Source organism: Pseudophryne corroboree, chromosome 6 (assembly GCF_028390025.1).
Source record: "Pseudophryne corroboree isolate aPseCor3 chromosome 6, aPseCor3.hap2, whole genome shotgun sequence".
Taxonomy (NCBI): domain Eukaryota; kingdom Metazoa; phylum Chordata; class Amphibia; order Anura; family Myobatrachidae; genus Pseudophryne; species Pseudophryne corroboree.
This window is the reverse complement of record NC_086449.1, coordinates 580444645-580462614: the sequence shown is the minus strand read 5'-3', so window position 1 is coordinate 580462614 and position 17970 is coordinate 580444645. Positions and strand designations below refer to the sequence as shown.

At 43.6% G+C, this 17970-nt stretch overlaps 1 protein-coding gene across 1 annotated transcript in view; it reads right to left on the bottom strand.

Moving 5' to 3' along the window:
- CDHR2 (cadherin related family member 2) overlaps window positions 1-17970 on the bottom strand; it is a 314955-nt gene that overhangs the window by 53519 nt on the left and 243466 nt on the right. Inside the window, exons 18-19 of the mRNA XM_063927912.1 lie at window positions 15624-15772; window positions 15433-15535 (exon numbers count right to left, since the gene is read on the bottom strand). Of these exons, the coding sequence (XP_063783982.1) occupies window positions 15433-15535; window positions 15624-15772 (252 nt within the window). The remainder of the gene's footprint in view (window positions 1-15432; window positions 15536-15623; window positions 15773-17970) is intronic.

The window sequence follows — 17970 nt, the reverse complement described above, 5'->3', positions numbered from 1 at the left end:
GTCATGAACGGTAGGTTGGAGGGAGAGAAAATGACGGCTGCAATTGGGGGGGAGATGCTGTTGTGGTGTGGGGTGGGAAATGCCATGTGCTATCGCGGGTGAGTGCTCAGGGAGGACTGCAGAGGGAGTGCTTACACGTAGAGCAGCTGATGGTACACACTGACTCACGCGTCAGTGCCGGCTGGTAATTGATGGGCGGCCGCGGGTCATCCCTGCTCCTTGTCTCATAAGAAAAACGAGGAGCACACATAACAGAATAATAGAAGACGCATTTCTCTGCAGCATGCGGTGCCGCCCTCCAGTGGCCGGCGCCCATAGGCAGCTGCCTAAAGCTGCCTAATGGTGGCGCCGGCCCTGCCCCCGTCTCCTCCCTTGGAATATCACTGGCCGGCTGGCTGGCTAATTAGCATATCCTGCAGTGCTGCCTTTTCCCTCTGAATCGCTGGTAAGCCTCTCTCACTGCTCTGCTCTGCCCTGCCTCCTCTCTAGACGCTGCTGTCACTTGCCAAAACACCTCTCTCCGCTCTGCTGCTGCTGAATTGGTACATGGAGGTAAGGATTGCGTTTTGCTGCTGAGTGTTTATAGGGTTACACTGTCTGAGCCTCCGCCACCGCTGTATGTTTACAGCACCTTACAGCTCGGATGTCAGTGGCGGTGAGAGCTGCAGCCCAGCGCACCCACACACTCCTATATGCGCCCTCCACTTTGGCTAGGTCCGGCTAGCCTGTCCTGTGTGGGCTCCATCTCCCAAACCTCAGCCGCCGCTGTATGTTTACAGCATTTACACCTCAGTCAGCGGTAGTGAGAGCTCAGGAAGACAAGCACTAACAGGAGGTTCTCCAGTCTGCCGCACCACCAGCAGGGAGCGCCTTTTATATGCTCTCCTCCACTGGCGCAGGGACCCCTTTTTGCACATGGCCCTCAGTTATTACCGGCTCGCGGACCCATTTTGCACACGGCCCTCAGATATTACTGGTTCGCGGAGACCCTGTTTGCACATGGCCTCAGCCAAGCTACCTGCTCATGCAGGTTGTCTCCTCCTGCTGCTAGCCTTTTAATACCAGCACTCGGACACTCAACACTCATAGTGGGGCTGGCTACATTTACACTGTGCTGCACTCTGCTGCCTTCCTCTCAGTATAAAATGTATAATACAACACTTTTCCATAAACATATATACATAAATTAAGCATACAGGCATACAATATTACCTCAATAAATTAATACATACAAATAACGCCCTTCAATTCATTTATAAATACATTACCAATCGTATATTATTGACAACAAAAGAAATAACCCATATGCATGTTACACAGAGACAGAGTAAGATTACAAGCAGGATTATACAGCTGTTCTATTACTGTGCCTTGAATACATTGCTTCCAGGGCAAAATTATTCTTACCATCCCTGTGGATTAGGAAAGGAACAGAGATAGATTGAGGAGATCTTATTAGCACTGCTTAAGCTTCTGGAGACTAGTAGCCTGAAGTTGGGCTAATAAGATATAAGATTTATTTAGCAGAGTGCTAACAAGTTTCGTAATTGACACCACAAAGAATTCTTCAAATGTGCACCACCTACAGAGAGCTCAATTAGACTAAAGATATTTACCTTGAGGTAAAATATGAATATTTGATATTATCTGCACAGGAAAGTGAATGGTAATGTCAGACTACTGTTAGTGTATAATACGAAGAAGGTATAATTGTATCTACAGTTAATGTAAATGTTAGTGGGTATTATTGTCATCTGCTGTGTTCTTTTGCGTTGAACAAGGAGAAACAACGTCCATACTTTCCAGAATAATAACAGTTGTTTATTGGGATTAGTGTAACAGTTATTGTATTAAATGCCATGTGTTTAATCATATGATAAAATTGTCCTAGGATTCATATGAAGTAGAACTCTTGAGTTGACTCATTCACTCCCACTTACCTGAAGAATCACGGAGCGAGGGGAACTGTGATGAATAACCCGAAAGGTAACTAGATGAACTTCCGATAAGGGGCTATTTATTCAGATACTTACCATCCACACAGGCAGCCGTCAGTTTTTGAGTTACCTTACCGTGATACTTACCTTACACAACAACCAAAGCACTTACCTTTACATGAGAGTGTGACATTTGGCATCCGACAAACATGATTCTTACAAGTTCTAAGATTGTACCCCATTAGCAGAACCAAAAATATCGCAAGAAAATAGCCAGGCAGGTCAAGGGGACACATCCAGTCAGGAAAGCTCAACCATGCACACTTCTGCACCTATTACCATGCCATATTATTTTGGTGCACCATGGCTCCCTACTTATTCTGGAGATACCCATTCCACTGGATCTAGTGGGTTTTGTGATTTTAAAGACAAGATTAAAGCCATGTTTCATTTGTATCCTCTTAATAAGTCCCAAAAGATTGAGATACTGGTTGGGCAGTTAAAAGGTTTTGCCCTGCGGGAGGTGAAGTCGTGGCCAGTTAGCCAAAAGAAGACGGTGGAGGAAATATTAAAAACATATTTGATACGAAAACCTTGTCAGAACTAAAGATACGTTTCTATGCCCATAAACAGCAGCCCCAGGAGACCTTACATGAGTTTGCTCTTGAGTTGCAGGAGGCACTCCAAGCTAGGAGGAAGATGAGACGTTCATCAATCAGTTTATAGATGGCATTTATAATGACAATACGAAAGCTTAACTAAAAATGTTACAATGGCAGGAGACAACCAACAACTTTAAAGAATTCAAAGAATTGGCAATAAGATTATTAGGAGACAAACCTAAGCAAGGGCAGTTGGGGGCAGTTTCGAAACTAAGTTCAGTCAACAGCTTCAGCAGACTCACTTAAGGTGATGAGAGGGCAGATTGCCGAATTGACTCAAGGGATGACTGATTTGTGTCGGGAACTAAAATCGCTTAAAGAAACACCTCGTGAGCAAGAAAGGTGATGGCTGATGGGAAAAAGACCTCGTTTTGATAGAGGAGATACTACCTGGGGCTCCCGTCACTGACCTACTGATCAATTTGATGAACAAGGCAGACCGATCTGCAGATGCTGCCAAAGGAGTGGACATATAGAGCGTAATTGTAGATAACAGGAGCCTTTAAAGACGGACATCCCGAGGTTCGGGACTAACCCTCGGGAGAACTCTCATCAGTAGGTCCCTCGCCTCAAGAATGGTGGCCTCAGTATGTGGATCAATGCCCATCAATAGAAATTGAGATCAATGGGGTCACTATGCTGGTGCTGTTAGACACAAGGTCTCACGTTACAATGATTCAATGGGCAGAATTTGCACGACACTGAAAAGAATATGAAATGACTGCACCACCACCACCGTTCAGCGTGGCTGAATTTATTAGCCAGCAATGGTCAAGGTAGAGTGTTGTGGCTATTGGGAAGTTGAAGTGAAAATTGGTCAAGCTCAGTTACCGAAGCAAGGCTGTCTTATTACCACTATTGAAGATAGAGGTTTGCCACCTGTCATAATTGGGATGAATATCTTAAGAAGTTGCCCTGAGGAATTGATCACAATATTAAAACAAGAATTATTCACCCATACTTGTTCAGAGAGGCGAACGCTGCAACAGGATATACGCTTTCTTCAGAGCCAGCAAAGATTCGCTAATACTAATGGGGAAATCGGCACTGTCAAGGGTCACTGAACAGCAGACTATAATATTACCTCCAAACTCAGAAAACATCATTTGGTGTAGAACCAAAATAGGACCCCGTGGACAAAACTATGAAGCCATTATCGAAAAGAGTCAAGAAGGCTGGACAAATTATTTCACTGTAGCCAGAACTTTAGTAACAGTGGAACGAGAGAGGGTGCCTGTACGGATATTGAACCCTCATAACCACCCCATTAGACTATACAGATATCAACCCATCATACAGATTTTTGAAGTTACTTTCCAGGATATAGTTGGCATGGAATCTACTGCAGCTCAACAGAGCATGACAGCAGACAGTCATTCCGGAGAAGGGGGAGACACCTCTTGGTGGAGCGGAACAAATATAGGTGATCAAGATACCCCGGAAGAGGAAAGAGCAGGAGCCCTGCAATTAGTACAGAAGAATGAGAGAACCTTTAGTAAAAATCCATCAGACTTTGGACACATCAAAGACATTCAACATATCCCAACAGGAACTGCTACTCCTGTACGAGAGCATTATCATCCTATTCCTCCAGCATTATATCAACCAGTAAATAAGATGATAGAGGAAATGAAAGCAACTGGAGTGGTTAGAGAAAGACACAGTCCATGGGCTGCACTCCTTGTCTTATTCAAGAAGAAGGATGGAAGCTTGCGCTTCTGTGTAGACTATAGGAAGTTAAATTCAGTCACACATAGGGACGCGTATCCTCTGCCTAAGATAGAATAATCATTGGCTGCTTATTTTTCCACCCTAGACCTAACCAGTGGGTATTGTCAGATCTCTGTGGCCCCTGAGGACAGGGAAAAGATGGCCTTTACTACCCAAATGGGGTTTTTTGAATTTGATAGGATGCCCTTTGGACTGTGCAATGCTCCAGCCACATTTTCAGCATGTGATGAAACACTGTCTGGGTTACCGCAACTTCAACATGCTTATCCTTTACCTAGATGACATCATAGTGTTCTTCAAAGATTATCAAGAGCATCTAAAACATTTGGAAGAAGTTTTTGTTTGACTTGCCAATTACGGGTTCAAACTAAAGCCATCCAAATGCCACTTATTCAAGTCCAGTGTACAGTACCTAGGCCATATGGTTAGCTCCAAGGGGGTGGAGCCTGACCCTGAAAAGGTGAAAGTGGTAAGAGACTGGCCTACCCCTGTAACTATTCGAGATGTGAGATGCTTCCTTGGATTCATAGGCTATTATAGAAGGTTCATAGCTAACTTCGCGAAAATCGCTGCTCCCCCGCATGAATTGTTAAGAAATAACAATAACACTGTTAACTGGACAAGTCATCAGGAAGAGGCATTTAAGAGATTGAAAATGCTGCGAACGGAAGCCCCACTTCTCACTTACCCTAATTATGAGCTTCCTTTCAAGGTGTACACTCAGGGATTGATGGAGAATCCCGGATGATCAATTGAGGTTGGTGATCACTTCCGGGTAAAATTGGGTTTAAATAAGGATGCATGCAGGTGGGAATTCACACTGCCTTGAAGAAGAGTTACTGATAACTCAAAATGCATTGGCGGACACGGGTGATTACCTACCTGTATCCTATTACTTTGAAGGGGCACATCGTGTCTCAAGGCTGGTGATTAGCGTGGAGGGTGAAAGGAAGTATCCGAAGCCTCCCATTATATCTTACTTCACTGCTCCTTGCCAGGAGCTTGACACGGTATGGGTCCACTTTTTATTTGTTGCTGTGGATACTTTTTTATCGTGGAACTATTAAATTTGTAAAAGCCATTTTAAAAATCTTTTGCACCTTTAAAAGGAAAATACTACACTATATTCCTCCATTTGCCGTGTTTTAATTTTCTATGGAGAGTTTACTATCAACATAATTGAGGATCTTTGAGAGAAAAATCCGGTGTGAAAACTGAGACATATTTGAAGTTTGGGGACTACTTTCTCTTCCAAATTGCTCCAGGACTATATTAATATACAGATCATCAGATGACTTTATTCCTGCCTGTAATGAACTAAGACATCACGAGACAGTTGACTTCCATTTCATGCTAATTGTTTTATGTTAGCGCCACAGGTGTTTTCAAATTCTTTTTTGCATATTTCTTATATTTGGGTGGGTGGGTTCCACCAGAATAACGCTTGGGCAGCTTTAACCATTTAGCGCCACTGTCGGTTTCTATTTTCCACTTTCATTCTGTTTGAACCCTTGTTGTTCACAGAGTTGTGCAAAGTCTACAGGTGTAAGAAACTCCAGACCACCCCTTACCAGCATAATGGTTTATGTGAGTGAGCAAATCAGACTCTAATAGAGATGCTCCTCACCATTCCAATGCCCCAATGATTAAACTGGCCTACATTGCTGCCAGAGCTTATCTACCTTTACAATAATATGGAAGACGCATCCACTGGATACACACCATACTATCTCCTGTTTGGAAGATCAGGTAAACTGCCTACGGATCTGGAGTTAAATACACTTCCAGATGATGTAATCACTCCACAAACAGACTGGGTGATCGAGCACAAACACCACATTGAAATAGGCAGAAAAGTGGTAGAGCAGAAGATAGAAGAAGTGCACCATAGGCAAGAGGATTACTACAACAAAGATGCACATGCTAAACCTTTGCAAGTTGGGGATAAAGGGGGACATTTGCTAAGCAGTGATAAAAGTGGAGAAGTGAGCCAGTGGAGAAGTTGCCCATCGTAACCAATCAGCACTGAAGTAACATCTATAATTTGCATACTATAAAATTATACAGAGCTGCTGATTGGTTGATGGGGCAACTTCTCCACTGGCTCACTTCTCCGCTCTTATCACTGCTTAATAAATGTCCCCTAAAGTCTGGAAAAAGAACAATCAATGTAGTAGCAAACTAGATACCAAGTGGGAAATTATACCCTACATGGTAATGAGCCTGCCAACTCCGGACATTGTTGTCTATGAAGTCAAGAAAGAAGGAGCAACTGATAGTGATTCAATAATGGTACACGAAATCAGCTCAAGTTATGCATATCCAAAATAGTGCAAGAGATTGCTCAGGGGAAAGCAATTCTTCCATCAGAAGGATGGAAAAATTCCACCAATTGTCCTTTAAGTGACCCAGTCAAGCTACTGCTATTCATGAGTGAATGAAGAGAAAGACCCTTTGTTAATACTCATGGCATGCAGCCCATCCTCCTGTTTTAGACTGTGCTGCATTGTTGACAGTGGGAGCAGCACCAGAGCGTGGGGATGATCTGGGACACTCTTACACGCGCCAGCTCTGCAACAGCTCAAGGCCTCGGCGGGAAGCATCTGGGGACCCCGGGGGAAGCCTTTAAAGAAGGGCTGGTGAGGACCGTTGGTGACGTGCGGCTGAGGAGGAACTGAGAGGATGGGCTGCACTGTATTTCCTGACGGCGGTGGTGAGCCCTGAGTGTAATCTCCCAGCATCCCGATTTACCAGCCTCCCAGTCTGCTCCGATGTGGTGTCCTGTATCGGAGCTCCGGCGGAGACAACTAAGCCGTGGGCGGCCCGCTGTGAATGATGATGGCGGGCGGGTCCCGGCCTGGTCATCCCTTGCTTTAGAACGGAGGAGGCACTATCCGCAAGTAAGACAGCCCCGAGAGGCGGCCTAAGTGGTGAGTAGCAGCGACGGGAGGGGCCATATATCCTGTCCCCAGCACAGAGAAATACAGTCCAGTAGATAGCAAGGTGGACCCGGATCCTCCTACGAAGGAGGTAGGTGGAGATCAATATTGGCAGCCCTGTCAGAGAGGTATACAGTGCTCACACCTCTACATTAGTGATAACACTGCACAGAGCTACATTAATATACATTTACACTATTCAATTGGAGTAGACTTTATGAATGAATAAACTTATATTAAGACTACATATCTTAAAGTATTGAACGTTATATGAGAACCGCAGCCTATTATAGAGCTAGGTCGGTGCCCGTCAGCCCTCAGTAGCTCTAAGACATTTATGCTTGTCAGCCTCCTCAGCAGTCAGCAAAGAACTGGAAAGCTTTATAGTTTATGAAGTTTAGAGTTCACGATAGCCATCTATAGCTTCTCTACCGAGGAATTAACAGTATTGCACCTGCAGCGTCTGAGCGTCATATAAATGGCTATTCACCACCCTTGTTAGGAGCAGCAATCACTACTGACAGTCTGGAAGCTGACAACTAGCTAACCGCTACCGCTCTTACAGAGGACAGGCAGTGACAGAGTAAGATTACAAGCAAGATTATACAGCTGTTCTACTACTGTGCCTTCAATACACTGCTTCCAGGGTGAAATTATCCTTACCATCCCTGTGGATTAGGAAAGGAACAGAGGGCCTAATTCAGACCTGATCGCTGCTGTCTCAGTCCTTCGATCGCCTCTGCCTGATTGACAGGCAGAGGCGGTCGCTGGGCAGGAGGGGGCGGGCCTTGCGTCGTTTGGCCGCCGTTTAGGGAGCGCGGTCCGGGCAATGCAGGCGTGCCCGGACTGTTGTGGGGGCGGGCCTTGGTGGATGCGTGACATCACACAAGCCACTGTGACCCTCACAGCGATGTGTAGCTCCTGCCAGCACGCAGGAGCTGCGCTGGCAGAGAGCTACTCCTAAAGTACAAAAGCATCGCCGCTGTGCAATGCTTTTGTACTTTGAGCGGGGGGGTCGGGCCTGACATGCGGGGCGGACTAGCCCTGTGCAGGGTGTCCCCCTGCATGTCTAAGTGCCTGATTGTAGATGTGCTAAATTTAGACTTATTTTGGATGGGGAGTTATATATACTTGAAAATCTTTAATACAAATTAATATTTAAAAAAAAACAAAAAACGATCGCATGACTCATGGGTATGACATTCTCTGTGAGGCCACACTCCTTGTTAATATGCCACACCCTGTTTCCCAGGAGCGCATGTGCTGAACCCCACTTCATTCCCCTATTGTGGTGCCCCCCATCATTTTGTTCTGGATCTGCCCTTAGGTACAGTAAAAGTCAGTTCATGTAAGTGGACTCCTTCTCTCATGAGATGACCATCAGCAGCACTGTTTATACCTATACATATAACTGATATGCTGTTTGTGCTTTGACTTCTCCAATGGACACTTCTTAGTTCATTAGTGATGTGACTATGGGCCTGATTCATAGATGGATGCAAACGCTGTCCAGATACAATTCCATATGCAGTGGTTGTGTGAATATATGCAAATGTCGCAGCCACCAGGATTTTTATTACTATGCCCACTGTAGGCGTCTCAGATCTGCTGCTTGTGTACAAAGACACAATCAGGTGCACATTGGTTGCTCATTGACCTTCTGTGTAACCCTACAGCCGCGCAGCATTGCTGCCAGAAGTAACTGCATACAGGAGTACAGCCGCAAGATGTGATACACCTTCATTTGAGTAGCCACTCCCCCCATTACCTTCCACACATGCTCCCTGACTGCCAATTCTCTCTGCGACGTCATCGCACGTGCGCAATGTGACTTACACGCACGTGCAGTGACAAATATCGCTCACAACAGCTCAGTATTGCATACATCTCTGAATGAGGCCCTATTTTATATGCTGTCACAGTAGGCGTCCTTTCGCCTTACTTATTTCTCATTCATATTTGGTCTGCTGCAAGAAATAAGATGGCCCATTTGATTTTAAAAAGGGTAAACAATGTATGCGGAGGTGCTTGTATCTAATTACATTTTATATGGAAAACTGCTTTTGCATTTATTAAAAACTGTTCCCCATCATATATAAATCAGGAACATTGGTTGCCTATCTATAACATCTAGTGGGTTCTACAGTGCACTCAGAAAGTTTTCACAGTGCTTCACTTTTTCAACATTTTATGTTACAGAGTTATTCCAAAATGGAATAAATTAATTTTTTCCCTCAAAATTCTACACACAATGGGTATAATTCAGACCTGATTGCTCACTAGCTGTTTTTTGCAGTCCTGCGTTCACATAGTCGCCGCCCACTGTGGAGTGTATTTTAGCTGCGCAAGTGTGCAATTACGGTATAAAAAAACTTTGTGCAGTTTCTGAGTTGCCCAGGACCAACTCAGCTGCTGCGATCACTTCAGCCTGTCCGGTGCCGGAATTGACGTCAGACACCCGCCCTGCAAATGCTTGGACACGCCTGCATTTTTCCAACCACTCCCTGGAAACAGTCAGTTGCCACCCACAAACGCCTTCTTCCTGTTAATCTCCTTGCGATCGGCTGTGCGAATGCATTCTTTGTAAAACCCATCGCACAGCAATGATCCGCTTTGTACCCGTGCAACGCGCCTGCGCATTGCGGTGCATACTCATGCGCAGTTCTGACCTGATCGCAGCTCTGCAAAAAATGCTAGAGAGCGATCAGGTCTGAATTACCCCCAATACCCCCATAATGACAACGTGAAAAAAGGTTTCTTGAGATTTGCAAATTTATTTAAAAAAAACCCTAAGAAATCACATGTACATAGGTATTCACAGCCTTTGCCATAAAGCTCAAAATTGAACTCAGGAACATCCTTTTTCCACTGATCATCCTTGAGATGTTCCTACAGCTTAATTGGAGTCCACCTGTGGTAAATTCAGTTGATTGGACATGATTTGGAAAGGCACACACCTGTCTATACAATGTCCCACACTTGACAGTGCATGTCTGAGCACAAACTCAGCATGAAGTCAAAGGAATTGTCTGCAGACCTTCGAGACAGGATTGTCTCAAGGCACAAATCTGGGGAAGGGTACAGAAAAATATATGCTGCTTTGAAGGTCCCAATGAGCACAGTGGCCTCCATCATCCGTACATGGAAGAAGTTCGCAACCACCAGGACTTATCCTAGAGCTGGCCGGCCATCTAAACTGAGCGATCGTGGGAGAAGGGCCCTAGTCAGGGAGGTGACCAAGAACCCGAGGGTCACTCTGTCAAAGCTACAGCATTCCTCTGTGGAGAGAGGAGAACTTTCCAGAAGGACAACCGTCTCTGCAGCAATCCACCAATCAGACCTGTATGGTAGAGTGGCCGGACGGAAGCCACTCCACAGTAAAAAGCACATAGCAGCCCACCTGGAGTTTGCCAAAATGCATCTGAAGGACTTTCAGACCATGAGAAACAAAATTCTCAAGTCTGATGAGACAAAGATTGAACTCTTTGGCGTGAATGCCAAGCGTCACGTTTGGAGGAAACTAGGCACCGCTCATCACCAGGCCAATACAATCCCTACAGTGAAGCATGGTGGTGGCAGCATCATGCTGTGGGGATGTTTTTCAGCGGCAGGAACTGGGAGACTAGTCAGTATAAAGGGAAAGATGAATGTACAAAGTACAAATGTACAAAGACATCCTGGATGAAAACCTGCTCCAGAGCGGTCTAATCTGGGTCGACGGTTCATCTTTCAGCAGGACAATGACCCTAAGCACACAGCCAAGATATCAAAGGAGTGGCTTCAGTACAACTCTGTGAATGTCCTTGAGTGGCCCAGCCAGAGTCCAGACTTAAATCCGATTGAACATCTCTGGAGAGATCTGAAAATGGCTGTGCACAGACACTTCCCATCCAACCTGATGGAGCTTTAGAGGTACTGCAAAGAGGAAATGGCGAAACTGGCCAAAGATATGTGTGCCAAGCTTGTGGAACCATATTCAAAAAGACTTGAGGCTGTAATTGTTGCCAAAGGTGCATCAACAAAGTAATGAGCAAAGGCTGTGAATACTTATATACATGTGATTTCTTAGTTTTTTATTTTTAATAAATTTGTAAAAATCTCAACAAAAAAAAACTTTTTCCACGTTGTCATTATGCGGTATTGTGTGTAGAATTTTGAAGGAAAAAAATGAATTTATTCCATTTTGGAATAAGGCTATAACATAACAAAATTAGTGATGTGCACCGAAAATTTTTCGGGTTTTGTGTTTTGGTTTTGGATTCGGTTCCGCGGCCGTGTTTTGGATTCAGACGCGTTTTGGCAAAACCTCCCTGAAAATATTTTGTCGGATTTGGGTGTGTTTTGGATTCGGGTGTTTTTTTACAAAAAACCCTCAAAAACAGCTTAAATCATAGAATTTGGGGGTCATTTTGATCCCATAGTATTATTAACCTCAATAACCATAATTTACACTCATTTTCAGTCTATTCTGAACACCTCACACCTCACAATATTATTTTTAGTCCTAAAATTTGCACCGAGGTCGCTGGATGGCTAAGCTAAGCGACACAAGTGGCCGACACAAACACCTGGCCCATCTAGGAGTGGCACTGCAGTGTCAGGCAGGATGGCACTTCAAAAAAATAGTCCCCAAACAGCACATGATGCAAAGAGAAAAAGAGGCGCACCAAGGTCGCTGTGTGACTAAGCTAAGTGACACAAGTGGCCGACACAAACACCTGGCCCATCTAGGAGTGGCACTGCAGTGTCAGGCAGGATGGCACTTCAAAAAAATAGTCCCCAAACAGCACATGATGCAAAGAAAAAAAGAGGCGCACCAAGGTCGCAATGCGACCAAGCTAAGCGACACAAGTGGCCGACACAAACACCTGGCCCATCTAGGAGTGGCACTGCAGTGTCAGGCAGGATGGCACTTCAAAAAAATAGTCCCCAAACAGCACATGATGCAAAGAAAAAAAGAGGCGCACCAAGGTCGCTGTGTGACTAAGCTAAGTGACACAAGTGGCCGACACAAACACCTGGCCCATCTAGGAGTGGCACTGCAGTGTCAGGCAGGATGGCACTTCAAAAAAATAGTCCCCAAACAGCACATGATGCAAAGAAAAAAAGAGGCGCACCAAGGTCGCTGTGTGACTAAGCTAAGCGACACAAGTGGCCGACACAAACACCTGGCCCATCTAGGAGTGGCACTGCAGTGTCAGGCAGGATGGCACTTCAAAAAAATAGTCCCGAAACAGCACATGATGCAAAGAAAAAAAGAGGCGCACCAAGGTTGCTGTGTGACTAAGCTAAGCGACACAAGTGGCCGACACAAACACCTGGCCCATCTAGGAGTTGCACTGCAGTTTTCTAGCGAGAGGATGAGTGCTTCCATCCTCATGTGAATCTGAACCACTAGCCATGAACATAGGCCAAGGCCTCAGCCGTTCCTTGCCACTCCGTGCCGTAAATGGCATATTGGCAAGTTTACGCTTCTCATCAGACGCTTTCAATTTTGATTTTTCGGTCATTTTACTGAACTTTTGTTTTTTGGATTTTACATGCTCTCTACTATGACATTGGGCATCGGCCTTGGCAGACGACGTTGATGGCATTTCATCATCTCGGCCATGACTAGTGGCAGCAGCTTCAGCACGAGGTGGAAGTGGATCTTGATCTTTCCCTATTTTAACTTCCACATTTTTGTTCTCCATTTTTTAATGTGTGGAATTATATGCCAGTATCAATAGCAATGGCCTACTACTATATATACTGCGCACAACTGAAATGCACCACAGGTATGGATGGATAGTATACTTGACGACACAGAGGTAGGTAGAGCAGTGGCCTTCCGTACCGTACTGCTATATATACTGGTGGTCACTGTCCGCAAACTGCAAAACTAAAATGCACCACAGATATAGAATCTAGATCAGAGGTTCTCAAACTCGGTCCTCGGGGGCACACACAGTGCATGTTTTGCAGGTAACCCAGCAGGTGCACAGGTGTATTAATTACTCACTGACACATTTTAAAAGGTCCACAGGTGGAGCTAATTATTTCACTTGCGATTCTGTGAGGAGACCTGCAAAACATGCACTGTGTGTGCCCCCGAGGACCGAGTTTGAGAACCTCTGATCTAGATGGATAGTATACTTGACGACACAGAGGTAGGTAGAGCAGTGGCCTTCCGTACCGTACTGCTATATATACTGGTGGTCACTGTCAGCAAAACTCTGCACTGTACTCCTCCTATATAATACTGCTGGTCCCCAGTCCCCACAATAAAGCAGTGTGAGCACAGATATATGCAGCACACTGAGCACAGATATGGAGCGTTTTTCAGGCAGACAACGTATAATACTGGTGGTCACTGGTCAGCAAAACTCTGCACTGTACTCCTCCTATATAATACTGCTGGTCCCTAGTCCCCACAATAAAGCAGTGTGAGCACAGATATATGCAGCACACTGAGCACAGATATGGAGCGTTTTTCAGACAGAGAACGGATAAAACTGGTGGTCACTGATCAGCAAAACTCTGCACTGTACTCCTCCTATATAATACAGCTGCTCCCCAGTCCCCACAATTAAGCAATAAGCACAAATATTTGCATCAACATTAATAAACGGAGAGGACGCCAGCCACGTCCTCTCCCTAACATTTCCAATGCACGAGTGAAAATGGCAACGACGCACGGCTGCTTATATAGAATCCGAATCTCGCGAGAATCCGACAGCGGGATGATGACGTTCGGGCGCGCTCGGGTTAACCGAGCCATACGGGAGAATCCGAGTATGCCTCGGACCCGTGTAAAATGGGTGAAGTTCGGGGGGGTTCGGTTTCCGAGGAACCGAACCCGCTCATCACTAAACAAAATGTGGAAAAAGTGAAGCTCTGTGAATGCTTTCCTCTAACGGTGCACCTACTACTCTAATACCGTTTTAACTCTCCTACATACAAGGGACTTATTGCTATATTGGACTACACTCACTACTAAGGGCAATATTGGAATGGATTCCCATTACTGCATCATATATACGTGTCCTGACTCAATTATCAGGGTAATATATACCTTTTTTTTTAAATTGTACATGAATTCATGTTATATAATGTTTTATATATACCTGTGATTTTTTTATTGAACTGGTTTCTTTTAATATTAGCTATTATTGCTGAATCTAATTAGAGCGCAGCCTTGCCTGTGTTTTATTCTTTGACCATCACTATCCATTTGCCACACAATACTACAGCACGGTTGTCCGCAAGTCCAGTACTGGGACACTCTCTACCAATGAGATTCTATTGTGTATAAGGAGGACAGTGACTTATAACAGAGGCACTTTTTATCAGTCTCCTTTTTATAACCATTTCAGCTCGTGGACGCACGGCTGATTTTCATGAAGCATTAATGCAGCCCTAACTAGGGTTTATTAAAGGTTTTTTATTCATATTTGTTCAGGAGATATGGCAGTCTCGTTTACATTTATATAATATCAATTGTTTATTCTTAGGCTAGTTCATGTATTGCATTTTTATGTGGATGACATATTAATATTTTAAATAAAACAATATATTGGATTCATTCTGCGCTCCCACTCTTTCTTTTTTCACACTTACTTTGATCCATTGTTGGGGCAGCCCGCCCACAACTGGTGAGCAGCCATCTGAATCCAACCACATATAGTGTGTGTATTGTAGAGCGCCAATCTTTTGTATATGTTTTATATATACCTGTGATTTTTTTATTGAACTGGTTTCTTTTAATATTAGCTATTATTGCTGAATCTAATTAGAGCGCAGCCTTGCCTGTGTTTTATTCTTTGTTTATGTGGGAGTGACCTCCCTCTAATTTTGGCTGCAGCTTAGGAAAGGTTCCCATACATTTAGCGCCGATCATACCTTGGTATACTGTACCTTTTCTGCAACTGTATAACAATGATTGTTAGGTAATGTGGAATAATATAGAAAAACATGGAAAAGGGGAGCTACAGTAAACTTTAAATCAGTCACTGATTGGGTAACTTTGCCTTTCAAAAATGTAGAAAGAGCGCTATATAAATAAAATTATTATTATTATTATTCAAAACCATTTCGATTCTCATTTAAACGTTTCCAAAGGAATAATTCCAGCTCCTATAGTACAATATTTAGTGGCAGCACGTGGAGTAGCTTCTACCTTACCTTTACAGATGTGGTAGCATTGAGTGATGGGATTCCCTTATCTGCTACCAATACATAAACTTTGTAATGTCCCTTAAATGTCCTATCCAGATTACTGGCAACTCTATAAAACCAACAAATTTTATTGTTCATCAGTTTAATATACAACCCAAGTAAAACATTTTACTAGATATTACAATGAGAAAACTGACCTGATGGAACCTGTGTAGATGTTATTTTCAGGGACAGTGGTAATGCCGAAAATGTTTCCCAGTTGCTGTGTTTGCCCATTGGAAACGAATTCCACTCTGTCGATTGAGAAGGATAGAACGGCATTATCTCCACTGTCTTTATCTTGGGCCTGGAAAAGAAGAAAAAGCCTTCAATAGAACTCTGATAAACAATATTAGAGAAGCCATTAAAAGCCACATTTGCATACAAAAATGAAACTCTCAAAAGATGTACTAGCAGTATATGACCTAGATATACACATAAATACACAAAATAGTCATTCATTAAGCACAAGATAAGTTTATAAAATGTTGACATTAAAACCATATATAACACTGCAGATATGATATTTCTTTTCATGTACAAATGAAAATAGCAAGACAATTATTTTGAAATTATGCCCACAGAATCGTATAGTACAGTATATAAACAGTCAATTAAAAAAATCACCTATCAAGATGGGATGCATTTAGCATCCCAGCTGTCGGGAATACGACGGTGATGTGACCGCAGACCGGTGCCGGATCACCATCAGCTGACATCCGAAGGTGAGTATCGGGGCATGAGTTAGGGCCTGGTGGGGGGGGGGGGGGGAGGCTATGGTTAGGCACTAAGGAGGGTTAGGCAGTAGGAGGGAGGTTGGCCCTAGCCACCCCAACCCCCAATGGTTAGCCGTAGCCGACATCCCTGGATGGTTAGCCCTAGTCACCATCCCCTAAGTGTTAGGATTAGTGTAGGGGACAGGGGGTAGAAATACTTACTGCCTCCAATGTTGGGATCTTCAATGTTTGGATGTTGCGGTCATTCATGTGACCGCCAGCATCCCGATATATTATGTATTCCATCAAGACACCACATGTATTTAACATGGGACTGATCCAAGAGTAAAAAAGAATGCACTTATTTTAGAAATCCACGGCGAGATATATTCAATTCATTTGGCAACCCTGGCACTATACCATATATAACTGCAACTGTAGAGTCATTTGTGCCATTGGCATTAAGTGTAATTGCAATTCTAATGGTTTATGTGCTTGAGCCTTGGGGAGTCAATAAGCAAACAGCAAACCACAAGAAAACCACTAGAAAATCACTGCAGAACCTCCACAGTCAACCCCAATTACTTATGTAGATTAAAAAAATAAAAAAAATAAACACCAGATATACTATAGTCTGCAGTGACAAAGCAAAGGGTAAACCCACTGCAAAATATAACAAAAAACAGAGCGGTCATAACAGGTAATATAGCTAAACCGTATATACTGTATATACGGCTCAGTAGTGTTTTGTGCTACTTCAGATCAGTGCAAGACTTACTGTATAGAGGAGATTATCTGGACCAATGCCAAATAGCATTGGCCATTCCTGGGCCCCCCGGCTGGTGTGTACAAAGGTCAAATAAAAGAAATGTATGCTCCAATTATGATAAAGAGGTCTCATTTTTTTATACAAAGATACAGTACAATCTAATTCCCCTTTATTTTTCTTTAGTTTTTTTTTTGTAGGACAATTTTATTTGTTAAGAAAAATACACAATCACATATAATTGCATCCAGAAAGCAATGTTACAATACAATACAATACAATACAACAAGGTACTAAAACATAACAGCTGTTTATACAAGACATACATGGTAAGAGTAGGGGAGGAACATACCACCCCCAATCCAAACAAGTACCAAAAATTACACACAGCATCAGAGTAAATCAGTATATAGAGTACGCAAACGCAGAAAAACAATGGATTACCAAAAAGATAATTGAACATACATCAAAGGGGATCACATCAAGGAGGGGGAACAGGGGGGGGGGGGGGGAGACAAGACAATTCACTCTCTAAACATGAAGGTATGGATAGATGCTCTTCGGGCTCACCAACACCATACGATCATTATAAATAAAGAAAAGATTATAACCTCAGCACATTGAACCATCAAATGGACTCAAGACGTTGACGTTTGTATAAGACCCAGGAGGTGCTTTCAAACAGCTTCTCAATAAGTGTCTGTGTTTCTGGGTCCAGACTGTTAAAATCTAGCTCCCATTTTGTATAAAAACGAGCTACACCCCTCTCTATGTCTGGAAAAGTGGCGCTCAAAGTAAAGAATGCGTAACAGTACATTTTTTATTTCCCCTAAAGAAGAGGACAATCTTTTTGTCCAATGATTCACTATTACCTTTTTAGCCACAGTGAGAATGACTGTAAAAGTAAAAGAAGAATCGTTATGAAGAGCAATCGCCAGGGGCTACAGAGCTAAAGCAAAAACGAAAGGGGACAAGGGACATCTCTGGCGAGTGCCCCTCTGAATATAGAAGGGGGAAGAAATA